This window comes from Mangifera indica, chromosome 2, assembly GCF_011075055.1.
Source record: "Mangifera indica cultivar Alphonso chromosome 2, CATAS_Mindica_2.1, whole genome shotgun sequence".
Classification (NCBI taxonomy): Eukaryota; Viridiplantae; Streptophyta; class Magnoliopsida; order Sapindales; family Anacardiaceae; genus Mangifera; species Mangifera indica.
The window spans coordinates 21,718,214-21,733,102 of NC_058138.1; the positions used below are offsets into that span (position 1 = coordinate 21,718,214).

The 14,889-nt window shown below is 34.3% G+C and overlaps 1 protein-coding gene across 1 annotated transcript; it reads left to right on the plus strand.

Moving 5' to 3' along the window:
* Positions 1 to 380: 380 nt before the first annotated feature.
* Positions 381 to 14,639, plus strand: LOC123208993 (protein PIR). The gene is made up of 31 exons (XM_044626689.1): positions 381 to 486; positions 562 to 670; positions 791 to 863; positions 1,054 to 1,118; positions 1,263 to 1,340; positions 1,788 to 1,907; positions 2,008 to 2,078; positions 2,260 to 2,352; positions 2,966 to 3,035; positions 3,157 to 3,221; positions 3,408 to 3,603; positions 3,700 to 3,851; positions 4,494 to 4,587; positions 4,699 to 4,914; positions 5,586 to 5,797; positions 6,798 to 6,945; positions 7,542 to 7,710; positions 8,091 to 8,167; positions 8,465 to 8,635; positions 8,912 to 8,988; positions 9,067 to 9,169; positions 9,482 to 9,601; positions 9,683 to 9,826; positions 10,386 to 10,535; positions 10,716 to 10,859; positions 11,350 to 11,437; positions 11,961 to 12,088; positions 12,521 to 12,728; positions 13,199 to 13,371; positions 13,526 to 13,732; positions 14,261 to 14,639. The coding sequence occupies exons 2-31, from the start codon at positions 614 to 616 to the stop codon at positions 14,456 to 14,458; spliced, it is 3,867 nt and encodes a 1,288-aa protein (XP_044482624.1). The 5' UTR covers positions 381 to 486; positions 562 to 613; the 3' UTR covers positions 14,459 to 14,639.
* The last annotated feature ends 250 nt before the right edge of the window (positions 14,640 to 14,889 follow it).

The following is a 14,889-nucleotide window of genomic DNA, read 5'->3' on the forward strand; positions in this document are numbered from 1 at the left end:
TTTAAAGTTAAAAAAACTTTAGGTAAAGGTGAAACTATTATTAGTTTTTAAAATTTAGAGAAAAAATGTAATAAATTTTATATTTTTAAATATTATTAATAAAATAATGATTTTATTTTTATTACTAATTAAAAATTTTAATGATAGTTACATCATAGATAAAACTTTAGATTTTTTAAATTGTATAGGTATGATTTTGAAAATGCACCTAGACTTCCGTGGAAAATAGTCCCTCGGTGGCCTTTCAATATTACCGAAGGTTAATTACATGGGACCCCATCATGATTTCGCCACCGAATCATAACCAACCTGCACTAAATAATAAACATTTACGAAGAATGGTAGTGCTGTAATTCAAGTTAATTTTGCGTCCAAGACGGTAAAATCATGCTTCGGTCATTTATTTAAGCAGAAAGGAAACTCGTGACTCGGTTCCAGACACAACAAACTCGCTCTCTTCAACTCATCTACAAGGAAAAAAGACAGGTTGTCTTCCAAAATTCAGCTTCGATCTCTCTCGCATTCATAATTTTCACTCGTGGAATGCTTTGATTGTAACAGATTTCAGTTCAAACTGAGCGAGTGAGAGTAGTTGACATCTGCCACGCGCGTGATGGCGGCTGTTCCCGTCGAAGAGGCAATTGCGGCTCTATCTACATTCTCACTAGAGGTAGTTTTTAATCATTATCTCACTCAAATTACTTTAATTCCTGTAATTAACCTTGAAAATAGCTTCATTTTGTTTTGTGATTTTTTTTTTTAATTTTTGAAAATTTTGAATATACTGTAGGATGAGCAACCGGAGGTACAAGGACCGGCTGCTTTGGTTTCAACTGAAAGAGGAGCAACCAGTAGTCCTGTTGGTAATTTTTTAAGTGAAATCTTATAGTACAGTTAAATTCTGTTTATTTTAAGTTAGTTTAGAATACACTTTTGATTGAAACATTTTGATTCGTACGAATATTTTTTCTATTAAGTTCATTCGGGTTCATTGTGTGTTTTGTTTTGGATAAATTATGTGATGGTAATTAAATAAATGTTTTTATGTTGTAGAGTATAATGATGTTAATGCATATCGCCTGTCGTTATCAGAAGACACAAAGGCTCTTAATCAGTTGGTATACAGCTCTTGTTTCTCTTCTTTTTTTATCTTTATAAACTTTCTTGATGGAGGTATGCATGCCGTATCATCCTTGTTTTGATGTTGGTTTTAAAATTGCATCTACATCTTTGGTTATCTTATTTTGTTTGGAGATTTGCAGAATACTCTTATTCAGGAAGGGAAAGAGATGGCATCGGTGCTTTATACTTACCGTAGTTGTGTCAAAGCACTTCCTCAGGTTTACTTTGGCTGTAACTGAGACATAAACAATCTTGTTGAACATTTAGGATTTTCTAATATTCTAGTAATTGTCGATACCAATTAAGTCCAAGTAGAGAAAGGTGATAAATAAAACAACGTCTGTCAGGAAATAAAGAAGATATGAATGTAATTTTGCAATGCTATGGTAAAATTTATTAATTTGTGCATTGTTTGTGCCAATGCAATATTTTTTTCTGATAGCTGATATGCAAGCTTTCAAGAAATATCTATATAATTGATTTCTGCTGTTTCATATTGAGTCCAAATGAGATTCAGTAAATTGGTCTCCTAATTGTTGTAAGTTAATAATACACGTAATATTTATTGTAGTGGTAACATATATTCATTCAATACTTTAGAATATCCACTTTTCACTTTCCTTTTTCATTTTTAGTAACTCATATGTGACTTTGAACACTGGCAGCTTCCTAATTCTATGAAGCACAGTCAAGCTGACTTGTACCTTGAAACCTACCAAGTCCTGGACTTGGAGATGAGTCGCCTACGAGAAATTCAACGATGGCAAACATCAGCTTCATCTAAAGTATGGGAGCTGAAATCGTCATTATCACTAGTGTGTCTCATTCTGTCGTTAAACTTGTCATAGATTCTCGTGCAATCTTAACTGTTAAACTATGATGCAGCTAGCAGCTGATATGCAACGTTTTTCTAGGCCAGAGCGGCGCATTAATGGACCCACAACTACTCATCTATGGTGTGTTATACCATATTAAGTGTATTATTTTCTGTAATCTTGTTGTTTAATTCTCAATTGCTGATTACATTTGATTGTGAGCTTCATGCCACTATATAATGTTACTACTTGTTTAAAAAATAATAAGTTTTTATGATGACAGTACTTATAATACAGTAATTGATTTATTCTTTAACTGCAGGTCCATGTTAAAGTTACTTGATGTCTTAGTGCAACTTGATCATCTAAAAAATGCAAAAGCAAGCATACCTAATGATTTCTCGTGGTATAAGAGGTAAGTGAATTCACTATTTTGGGCTATTGCTAATGGTTTTTATTGGAACCAATTTTGCCAATTGGGTCTTGTGTACAATTTTTTCTTTTTATAAATTTTTTCATTTCTGTCTATCTGAATTGTAATCCTGCTTGATCCACATGACAAGCCTATTGATTTAATCTAGTTTTGCATATGAAGGGACACATTAGGACTATAATAATATTGCTGAGATAATACCAAACAGCATGAGCTTTTCACTTAATGGTCTAAGCATTTTCTTTTCTTTCTCTTCTGAATGTGCAAACCATTCCACAGCGAGATTTTTTCTTTCCAACATCTGCTTTGTAATAACTGTTAGCTTTTAATTTTTTCATTTAGTAGCAGCTATTCAGAAGCTTTTCACTTAATGGTCTGAGTACTTCCTTTTCTTCTTCTTCTATATGTGCAAACATGCCACAGCAAGTTTTGTTCTTTTCTGCTTCTACTTAGTAATAATTGTTAGCTTTAAAATTCTGCTTTTGATAGCACCCATGCAAATTGACCATTTAATTTATTCACATATGATTTGGAAGTATTACAATTATAGGGTGGATGTTTGACACATTCATTTTATCTCTTTGGAATCTGTCAGGACATTCACACAAGTCAGTGTCCAGTGGCAAGACACTGATTCAATGAGGGAGGAGTTAGATGATTTACAGGTGTGTCCGTTGTCCCGTAGCTGGTTGGAAATATACTTTGTTCAGCAAAACAATACTCTGCTCTCTTTTCATCTTTTGTTCTATTTTGAATTGTTGGTTGGGAATATGTTAATTTATGTAGATTTTCTTAAGCACAAGATGGGCTATCTTACTGAACCTGCACGTTGAGATGTTCCGGGTGAACAAGTATCCTCTCTATACTCATGAATGCTAACCTCTATATTGCAAGCATTTCAATATGTTGCTAGAGCACATAATAATTTACTTGATTAACCTTGTTTGACTTATTTTATATGCTGCTAATTTTTTTCATAATTTGGGATCAATTTTTCCTTTTTCTTATTCCCTTCTGATTTCCTTCACCAAGATTAGTGTTGAAGATATACTTCAAGTTCTTATAGTCTTTGCTGTTGAGTCACTGGAGTTGGATTTCACACTTCTGTATCCAGAGCGGCACATTCTTCTTCGTGTTCTGCCTGTTCTTGTTGTCTTAGCGACATCTTCAGAGAAGGATAGTGAATCATTGTATAAGAGGGTGAAGATCAACAGACTGATCAATATATTTAAGGTATTTGGTTGATAATGATTATCTTAATTATTTAAAGGATTTAAAGTTGTATATATATAATCAATATTCATATATATTTTTGTACTTGTGTGGCAGAGTGATCCAGTCATTCCTGCTTTTCCAGATCTTCATCTTTCACCTGCTGCAATATTGAAAGAATTGTCAATGTACTTCCAAAAATTTTCTGCACAAACTCGTCTTCTCACTCTTCCAGCACCTCATGAGCTTCCACCTCGGGAGGCACAAGAATATCCTTTACATGAATTTTGATGTATATATAGATATAGATATATATTGACAATAGTTATTAAGATATAAGAAGTGAGTTATTTAGTATAGGCCAGATTGTAGAAATGATTTATAGCTGGTCTGAACCGAATGCGTATACATTGGATTTGGAATACGTCTTCCATGTCGAGGATGGAATATGTTTGAATTAGTTTTTTATTTTCTTTTGGACTGATTTTTTTTTACTTGTTGGAATTTTACTTAAAATCCAAAGTATATTTATCTCTGTAGTGTCAAGTACATGTGTTGACTGATTCTGGGCTCAAGCTTTTAAACCTAGCTCAAGTGTCAGCTGACCAAAGTAGTTGTTGTTACCTTTAAGTTAAAACGATGAAGCTTTAGAACAAAGCATTCTGCCCATCATTTGAAACAGCTAAACATTTTTCTGAACATATTCAAGCATATTTTATTGTAATAATGATATGATGTATTTGTATTGATTTATCCAGTATTTTATCCTCATAAATGACCCACCTGTTGATTTGTTGTAGATAAAATACATAAATAGAACTTTTTGGATTGTCTTCTGAAAGTCTATCACCTTTAGCGCACACCAAATCTAGCTTTTGCATTGTTTATTGAACCCTTGACGTATTTTTAACGTATCAGAGACATTATCTGATTGTTAATCACATTGGAGCAATCCGTGCTGAGCATGATGATTTTACAATTCGTTTTGCTTCAGCCATAAATCAGGTTCCAAGTTCTCTTTTATTGTCCAGTCTGTATCAATATATATGTTTCCTCCTTCTGTCTGATGCATTTTATCACGTGGATGTTTTCTCACTTTTGAACTTGTTTGAACAGCTATTGTTGTTGAAGTCAACAGATGGTGCGGATATTGAATGGTCCAAAGAAGTTAAAGGAAATATGTATGATATGGTAATTGAAGGTTTCCAACTCTTAAGCAAGTGGAATGCACGCATTTGGGAACAATGTGCATGGAAATTTTCTCGACCATTCAAGGATGCAGTTCCTTCAGAATCAAATGAAAGTTTAGCATCATATTCTGATTATGAAAAGGTACATATTTTTTACATCATTTGTAATTGGGTCATTGAACTTGGATTAGTCTGGCAAACCATCTGCCAACCTTTTTAGCTTGCACAGAATTTTGATGATTAAGTTCATTCTTGGCTTAGTAGTCTGTGCTTGGTCTCTAAAGGTTAAACATAAAGACAATCACCACAAGTAGGACTGGATTCAAATCGAGTCAAGCTTGAACTTAGGCCAGCTTGAGGGAGTTGAGTTCAAGCCTAGGTCCAAGATTGACAAACTCCCCTCAAATTGAGCTCGGGTTTGACTTGACTTGAGGGGATTTGAACTCTAGCTCAGCTGAACTTGGTACTATAGACGGTCAAAACAATACGCATCAACGGGGTCATTTTGGCCGTTTTGAATCGAGTTCTCCCTGGCTTATGAACTTGGCGAACCAAACACCTTTAGGTTTAGGCTTGAGCTCGAGCTTGATAGTATAGCACCCCCTAGGTTCAAGCTCGTCTAAGGGGAGCTCATTTCGATTGAGCCAAGCTAGTAATCGAGCTCAAGCCAACTTGGCTTGAATCAAGCCTTAACCACAAGTTATAACTAACTCATATATTATTTAATGTGTCTAGGCTTGCTCCTTGTAAAGCATATGTGGTTCACATCTGCTCTTTAGCTTGAAGTGGTTTGTTTGTTGAATTCTTTTGCAGGTTGTACGGTATAATTATAGTGCTGATGAAAGGAAAGCACTAGTTGAATTAGTCAGCTATATAAAGAGCATTGGATCAATGATGTTGCGGTGTGACACATTTGTGGCTGATGCTTTATGGGAAACAATTCATGGAGAGGTCCAAGATTTTGTCCAAAACACATTAGCCACTATGTTGCGAACTACCTTTCGAAAGAAGAAAGACCTTTCAAGGTGGACATATCTATTAGGTTTTTTTAGTGTCATGAGATTATGATTATTGGTTACAATTTCTTGAAGTTTTCTACCTTCCAAGTGGTTGTGGCCATTTTCCATTGTTATTCATGCAATTAGAATAATATTATCATAACAAGGAATAATTAATATATATTTGGTCCGTCCCATAATTGAAGCTTTAAATTAACCATTTATTGATGGTGATACCATGGTGAATCCATGAGTAACCATATCTCTAGAATCAATCGTGGATGTTGTGTTTTGATCTCAACGGAGCCTGTTGGATACAAGAAGACCAAAAAATCTAGTAATGAGTACACAGCCATATATTGCTGTTTGTATCTATAAATATGAAATATGTATTGCTAACTTATGATCTAGTGGTTATTTGCTTTTAAGAGAGCTCTAGGTAGATATAATTATGAATTATGCAAAATATGGGAGAAATTTTCAAGATAAATTTTGCATAGCATCCTCATAAATCTACCAAAAATATATATGTATATGAAAATGGGTTCTCTTGTACTGGTCCATCCAAGAGAAAATTTGGAATGGTCACAATAAGTATGTCTTGAAGTGTATGACATACGATATAATAGATGAATATAGAACTTGAGACCATGAGAACTTTAGCACATCATATTATGCTTCCAAATGTCACTGTAGAATTACAACTTTCTTGCTGTGAAAATAGATCACTATCTTTCTTTGCTCAATGGATTGCTTGGGTAGTTTAGATAAACTGATTCCAGTATATGGCAATATTTATATTTGTCCAAAAAAATATATATATAGAAAAGTTACCCATCTCTGTCATAGAGCTGCCTTGAAGATCTGCCTCTACATGGGCTCAACCATATAATGCTATACTACTAGTTTCTTGAGCCTCCTTAAATTTTAATTCTAACTTTCAAAATGTTTAGTCCTGATCATTACTACACGAATATGGTTGTATTTTCCAATAGCTGATATATTTTATTGAATTGCTCACTTTCAGGATTCTTTCTGATATGCGGACTCTTTCAGCCGACTGGATGGCAAACACAATCAAGCCTGAAGCTGAGTTCCAATCTGCGCAACATTCAGGTGAAGAAAGCAAAGGAAACTTCTTTTATCCTAGGCCAGTTGCACCGACAGCTGCACAGGTTTCCCTCAATCTTATAACCCCGCATTTTGCATGTTGGTTTATTTACTTAATTTTTTCTTTCCCTTGTCACGGGTTATTTTTTGGTCCATGACAGTGTCAGGCCAATGGCAGAAAATATATTTTCCCTTTATGTGTAAATATAAGTGATATCCAAAATACTTATTACAATTGTATCTAGCTTGTGAACTTGCTGCAAAGATGATAGTTTGAATTTTGGAATATGATGGTGCCTGATTACCCATATTAGACAATCTGAAATTAGAGTCTGGTGAAGCTTTGCAACATTGACTATAAGTTATTTTTTGTGATAGGAATCTTCTCATGACAAACACCAATCTGTCTGATATCTGCCCAACTGTTTTGGGATAGTGAATATTTCCATGTGAAATCTATTTCAGACCTCTTTTCTTTTCTTTGTTATGATTTTTTTTGGTCAGCTTTTATCAGAGAGGTGATTATACTTGATGCAGAAGTTAATATTGTCATGAGATGACATTTATGTGTATCTTTTTCTCATCAACTTCACCAAATATGTAGTTTGTGATTAGAATATATACGCACATATGTAACTGATTAATAGCTATTTTTATTCAGGTCCATTGTTTGCAATTCCTGATATATGAGGTGGTTTCTGGAGGTAATCTCAGGAAGCCTGGGGGGCTATTTGGGAATAGTGGATCTGAGATTCCTGTTAATGATTTGAAGCAGTTGGAAACTTTCTTCTACAAGCTTAGCTTCTTCCTGCATGTATTGGATTACACTGGTAATCTTCTTTCCTAACCAGCTATTTTCTCACCTCTCGTTGATGCATTGCATTCATGTATCTATTATAAATTTCAATTTGATGAGTTGCATTCCTGCTTTAACAAGCTTGGAATCCAAGTTGATGGCTGTGCTTTTCTTTGTGTTTGTGCCATGTTAATGTAGCAAATGATATAATCTCAAGTTATTATCCTTAGCACCTTGCAATCCTTATCCATACTCAGGTGTTAATATTTTGTAGACACTGCTCTAGATAATTGTGCTCCTCTTCCTCTGCGTGATACTTAAGAAGATAAGAATAGTAGAATTCTTTGTCGTTTAAAACAGGGATTTCATGGGATTTTTTATGAGCCATTTTAACCTTGTTGATGGTGGTTGCAGTGACTATTTCTACCTTGATGGACCTTGGTTTCTTATGGTTTAGAGAATTTTATTTGGAGTCTTCTCGTGTAATTCAGGTGAAGAAATATAAATATTCCCATTACATTACAGTTGGATCTCTTTAAACTTATTATAGCTTGTGATATGCATATGCATATGAAGGGAAGCTGGTTCACTTTCTCAAGTGATATTGTGCAGACAATTTCAGGATTCTGACATACTGATGTGATAATATGTTGCACACTCACTTAAATTTATTGCAAAATATAAAAGAATAGAAATATTTGGCTGGACTTTAGTTTTATCATTTCTATTAAGTTGTCAAAGTTAATATTTCCTTAATGAATGAAAACCTGTTTGTTATTCATGTACAGTTTCCCATTGAATGCTCTCTTCCCTGGATGCTGTTAGAACATGTGCTTGAGTCGCAAAATGCTGGTCTTCTAGAAAGTGTTCTGATTCCATTTGACATCTATAATGATTCGGCTCAGCAGGCATTGATTGTACTAAAGCAACGTTTCCTCTATGATGAAATAGAGGCTGAGGTTTGTGAAATGCCCACCTTCATTATCTTCTTACTTACATAATTTCATTTAGGTTCCCATTAAATTAAAAAATAAAACAAAAGAAAATAAGAAAAAGGATTTGCTTCATGAAAATTTGGGCATTTTTTTTGTAGTACTTTTATGTTTTAGTGCACTGTTAATTCTTGTGTTTTACACAAACTGGGGACTGATGTAATGAGTAGTTTTGTATCTGTGAGATGTCTTTTCTTTGTGACAAAACAATGATTTTTTGCCCATGACTATTCATTGTTGTAGGTGGACCATTGTTTTGATATATTTGTTGCAAGACTGTGTGACATTATATTCACATATTACAAAAGCTGGGCGGCAAGGTATGTCTTTCGCTTTTACTTCTGTCAATGAAATCTTAGGAACTAAACTTTTGTTTCTGTTGGTTGCCAAATTCGTAGTGAGCTACTTGATCCATCATTCCTCTTTGCCTTGGACGATGGAGAAAAGTATTCTGTCCAGCCTATGAGGTTCTTTGCACTTTTCAAAATGACTAGAGTGAAGGTATAACCTTCATGTATCAATTATTGTTTGTCACTGTCTGCATCCTGTTACCAAAGTTTATGCCAATGTTCTTGTGGCGTGTTCTGCCCAATTTAACAACTGAGCGAAAATAATCAATATATCTATGGTTTTATGATTGTAATGTCATGACCATGTTAATTGCGCCGTATATTGCCGTAATTCTTCCTGTTGTGATTGCCACATTCTTTGTTATTGTGTATTCTGTTTCAATTACCTTTTTCTGTCCTTATATGGGAAAAAATCTCTATTTCTTTACCATTGCATCGCCTGCTTATCTTTTATGATTTGCAGTTACTTGGGAGGACCATTAATTTGAGAAGTTTAATCGCTGAACGGATGAACAAAGTTTTTAGAGAGAATCTTGAATTTCTTTTTGATCGCTTTGAGTCTCAGGATCTATGTGCCATAGTAGTGAGTAGTACTTTTGCTATTTTCATTCAAATAATTAGACATGTCTATGAAAGTGATAACAAGCACAGTATTTGGCTGCAGGAATTAGAAAAGCTGGTCGATATTTTAAAGCATGCACATGAGTTACTTTCCAAAGATCTTACAATAGATTCATTCAGTCTAATGTTGAATGAGATGCAAGAAAACATATCGCTTGTGTCATTTTCTAGTCGACTTGCCTCTCAGGTTTGGAAAATTTTCTTCCTCTCTCTCTCTCTTTTAGACTTATTTTGTTTAGAACTGAGCTCCCTCTGTTACTCTATGTGCTTGTATTTGTGACTGCGCATGCTGCAATATCTATGAATTTGACAAAGACAGGTTAAATGAATCCTTATAGGAAAACTCTTGCATGAGATGTAAAGACCGGAGAGGGTTAAAAGTTCTTAATGGTACCAATCAACAAGAAATGTAATCCTAGGATCAAAACTGTGGAAGAAATTCTACCTACCTAATCCAATGAAGTTATGAACCTTCACAACTAATTATTACATCTACCGACATTGATCACATTCCTGTGGATTTTTTTTTTTTGTGCTTGTATTTTGCATTAATTGCTTCCATCTTCTTTGCAGAAGGTTAAACTAAATTATGATATATAATGTTGGTCTTCCCTCACCCTGCCCTCTCACTAGAGAGACTGTATTTATTTTTTATTTTTTATGTTTAATATGCAAAGTTATGGACTTTGGTTCATTATTATCCTATTGCTAGTTTTCACTCAATCGATCTGTTTATGTTCTGCTAGATTTGGTCAGAGATGCAAACTGATTTCCTGCCAAACTTTATCCTCTGTAACACTACTCAGCGTTTCATTCGATCATCTAAAGTTCCTCTTGTTCCTGTTCAAAAGCCATCTGTTCCCTACGCCAAGCCTAACTTCTACTGTGGTACTCAAGTAAGAAAAATTATCTATTCATCTCCATCTAATTTATATATTTTCAACATTATTTATTTTTTTATCAACCATTGCATTGCAAAGTCTTTTTTTTGGGCTCAAATCAAACTTTATGGTTTGTGTATGATTTTCTTGTTAGTTTTCTGACTTCAATTTTCTATTTGGTTATTGATCTGATAGGATTTGAATTCTGCACATCAAAGTTTTGCACGTTTGCATAGTTTATTCTTCGGGATACCCCACATGTTCGCCATTGTTAGGTTGCTTGGATCTAGATCGTTGCCTTGGCTTATCCGAGCACTACTTGATCACATATCAAATAAGGTATCTTATTCTCTGTGGATTTTAGTATGTTACTTCTTTATTACTTAAAATTTCAACTTTGTTTGTTGATACTTAAGTGTAATATGAATAATACATGTGAAGCTTGCTCAGTGAATATGCAGTGAAGTTGCTTGCCTTTTTTTTTTCGCTTGTTACCCGTCTTCAGAAGGTTCTCAATCAAAATGAATCCATCATGCAGTTAAATCTTTTCATTGTTTTTTGTGTTATCTTTTGGCACCAAGTTGTACTCTCTTCAGAAGTATATACTTGCTAATCCTTATCCATTTAGTAGGTTGTATGCTAAGTCTAATTTGTATCTGGAATTTGTCTTCATATAAACTTCCATTGTTTGATGTCCATTTAGCTAATTATATCCAGTGATTGTCTTTTTGGTAAAATTTGCATTATTTACTTGTTGTTTGTCTGCCTTGTCTTATGAAAGGATTTTTCTTTGCATTCAGTCTAATGTTTTATGCATTGCTTGTTTCAGATTACTACACTTGAACCGATGATTACAGGACTCCAAGAAGCACTGCCCAAATCTATTGGTCTGCTTCCTTTTGATAGTGGTGTCACAGGTAGACCTTGGCATTATAATTGTTTTCTTAAGTGTCTGTCAATTCCATTATCAATATGTTGCTTGGATGCAAATAGTATTCAAAGTTATTGGAAGCCTTTGTCTTGTTTACACATAATAAAAAAACATGCTACCTTCTTGTAGTGTCAATGCAAAACTGAATTGTTGTAAAAACTGCAGATGTGATGATGTTTAAACTTATTAATATTTTTGTGTTGAAATTTTAGCTTAATCACAGGGAATCTGTGTTAATAATTTTCTGTGCAAATCTGTGTTAATGTAAAGATGGTGAATTTTCTTATAAAAATATAAATATATATGATATTTTTTGGTGTAAAAATTTCGTGTAAACAAGTACACTTTTGGTCATGAATTTGTAAAACCTGTTCCATCATAGGGTGGGTGTATATACATAAACACATATATTGTTTGATTATTAATTCTATGCATCATATTTTATATTATTGCTTTTTGCACCTCTAGCCCGTCTTTCTCCATATGTGTGTATATGTTAATACATACAGGTTGTATGAGGCTCGTTAAAGAAAATCTGAATTGGGGGTCAAAGTCAGAGCTCAAAGCAGAGGTTCTTCGAGGGATAAAAGAGATTGGAAGTGTATTGTATTGGATGGGGCTGCTTGATATTGTATTGGTTAGTTCCTGGATTCTTCATTTAATAATTATTAGCTATTGATTTGGCTTGTGGGAACACCTCGAAAAATGCTTTGAAAAGTATATTTAGCTTTTACTATTATTTTTCTAGGCCCTTTTTATATTATGATTTTTTAGAGCAATTAAAACTAAATCATCTGCAATTATTATGAGTGCTAACATGATGAAAAAGAGACAACAAAAAATAAATAAAACAATAAAAATTTGAACACATTTGTAATTTTTGCGTACATCTATATTATGATGCAAGTGCTGCTTGGGCAGGCTATTTACATGAATGTTCTTCATCCTACGATTGTCTATTATATATAATGTTGCATGGAGATATAATGATGATGCGCGTCGGTTGATTTCTGATTGAATTGCATGTTTCCGACTGCTTCTTATTTTTGGAATCTCACATGCTCAACAGAGAGAAGTAGATACAACCCATTTCATGCAAACAGCCCCTTGGTTGGGCTTGCTTCCAGGTGCAGATGGACAAATTTTGCATCATCAAGATGGTGGAGATAGCCCCATTGTCAATCTCTTCAAATCAGCTACTTCTGCGATTGTGTCAAACCCAGGGTGCCCAAATCCAACGTCATTCTACACCATGTCCAAACAGGCAGAAGCTGCAGGTATGTTATTGCTTATCATTCAATCTCCTAATAAGCATTTAGTTGACCACCAACTTTCTAATGGTTGATTGAAGTAAATGTTATGCCAAATGTAATGATATGCATATTTCGGTATCATGTTTGAATGAATTCTTTATTTTCGTTCTTCCCTCTTCTATGAGCTTGACCATCTATCACGTCCCTGTCTAACTTCCTACCTGCATATTGTGCAACTTACATTTTGCAAACCATAACTTGCAGGTACTTCTGTTTGCACATGAATAAGTGCATAATAGTTAGGTAAATATTTCAGATAGTATACCAAAACTGCTACACACTTTTTGCTACTCAAGATTCTGTAACAATGTCTGCTTACCCTCAGAAAATGTGCGGTTTTTGTTATCTGTTGATGCATATGATCATATCAGTCTGTCTTTTATTTGCATTTGTGACTCTTCAGGATTAAAACTTTAGTGTCTGCCTTGTTGCAGATCTATTGTATAAGGCCAATATGAATACCGGAAGTGTGCTTGAATATGCCCTTGCATTTACAAGTGCAGCACTGGATAAGTATTGCAGTAAATGGAGTGCTCCTCCTAAGACAGGCTTCATTGACATTACAACCTCAAAGGATTTTTATCGTATATATTCTGGTCTTCAAATTGTAAGAATCATTCTTGAGCAGCTCATTTATTTAAATATTTTCATTAGTTCTGAGCTCATCTTTCAGTTTCTTATCAATTAAAAAGTAAATATATACACAAATAATCTTTAATCAAGTATTATGTTGCTAATATGTCTTAGTTCTCAAATAACAGGGATATCTGGAGGAATCTGATCAAGCACCATCTAACAATCGTGAAGTGCTGGGGGATTCAGTTGCTTGGGGTGGGTGTACCATAATATACTTGCTTGGGCAGCAGCTGCATTTTGAGCTGTTTGATTTTTCATATCAAGTCCTCAATATTGCTGAAGTGGAAGCTATATCAGTTGCACAGACACACAAAAACCCTCATTTCAACCAGGTGTTGTATTTTTTTCATGTCCATGATTCATCTATTTGACATGTTCAGAAATTAAGTTCATAGTCTCCCTTTCAATTCCGACTCACGCAGAGTCAGTGAAAATATATGTCATATAACTGCAGAATGTTACCACTGTTATGCCACTGTAGTAGGAGCAATGTTTTAATCTGTATCACATATGTAGAAAATTAAGTTTCTTCTACAGTCTTTTTTTTCTTTTTATAATGACATGCACATGTACAATGCATGCGTAAATCTGCATAGTGCTACTGCTACTTTTTCTGTTTTGAATTGTTTAGGCAATACATAAAAAAACTGATAACCATTAGTTATAGTCATGCGTCTATATCTTGAGATTAGAACTTAAGTCTACATTATTCTGGAATAGCAATCAACAAAATAGTTGAGCTTTGTTTCATTATTTGTTGACTCAATTACAGTTAAAAGCGGAAAAAGAAAACATTATAAAATTTTGTTTTATAATATTTTTTGGTTTGTTTATGTGTGCATTTTTTGTCTGGTGAAAAGGGATGGGAAGTTGTAATAGAAGCAATGAAGAAAGCAAGGAGGTTGAACAATCATGTGTTCTCCATGCTGAAAGCACGTTGCCCCCTGGAAGACAAGATAGCTTGTGCTATAAAGCAGAGCGGTGCTCCTCTCCATCGGATTAAATTTGAGAACACGGTCTCTGCCTTTGAAACTCTCCCACAGAAAGGTGTCTCATAGAGTCCAGTAGCTTTTCCTCCACTTCCCTTGCTTTTCATGTCACATTTGCCTGTACAAAACCATTAAGTTGTATTGTTATTAGTGTTTCTACTTGCACATTTTTAGGATTGAAACAAAAAAATATACAGAAATTTCGTTCTGAAGGGCTTGTTTCTATAAATTTGAGGATTGGGAGCTCCAAGTTTGTTTTCTTTCTCGAAATATTGTCTGCATTAATTTCCTCCAAATTTTGGTTCTCAGCTGCTTTGCCTAACTGGTAACCGATGTGTCTTGCACTAAAAGGCATTGCTTTCAGGAAAGCATCTATCAGGTATTCCTCAAACTTCACTTCTTTCCTAGTTTCAAACTATTTTCTAGTTGGTTATGTAATCACTAGCCTCTACTTTCTGATGCCTTATACCATGCTTCTTTTTTATTTAAATTTTAAGTTA

What these genes read in the sequence shown, in the direction of transcription:
- LOC123208993 (XM_044626689.1), top strand. Translation starts at nt 614, where the DNA reads ATGGCGGCTGTTCCCGTCGAAGAGGCAATTGCGGCTCTATCTACATTC. An exon ending in AGTCTTCTCGTGTAATTCAG is followed by an intron (nt 8,168 to 8,464) that starts GTGAAGAAATAT and finishes ATTCATGTACAG; the next exon opens with TTTCCCATTGAATGCTCTCT. An exon ending in ACTTCTACTGTGGTACTCAA is followed by an intron (nt 10,536 to 10,715) that starts GTAAGAAAAATT and finishes TTGATCTGATAG; the next exon opens with GATTTGAATTCTGCACATCA.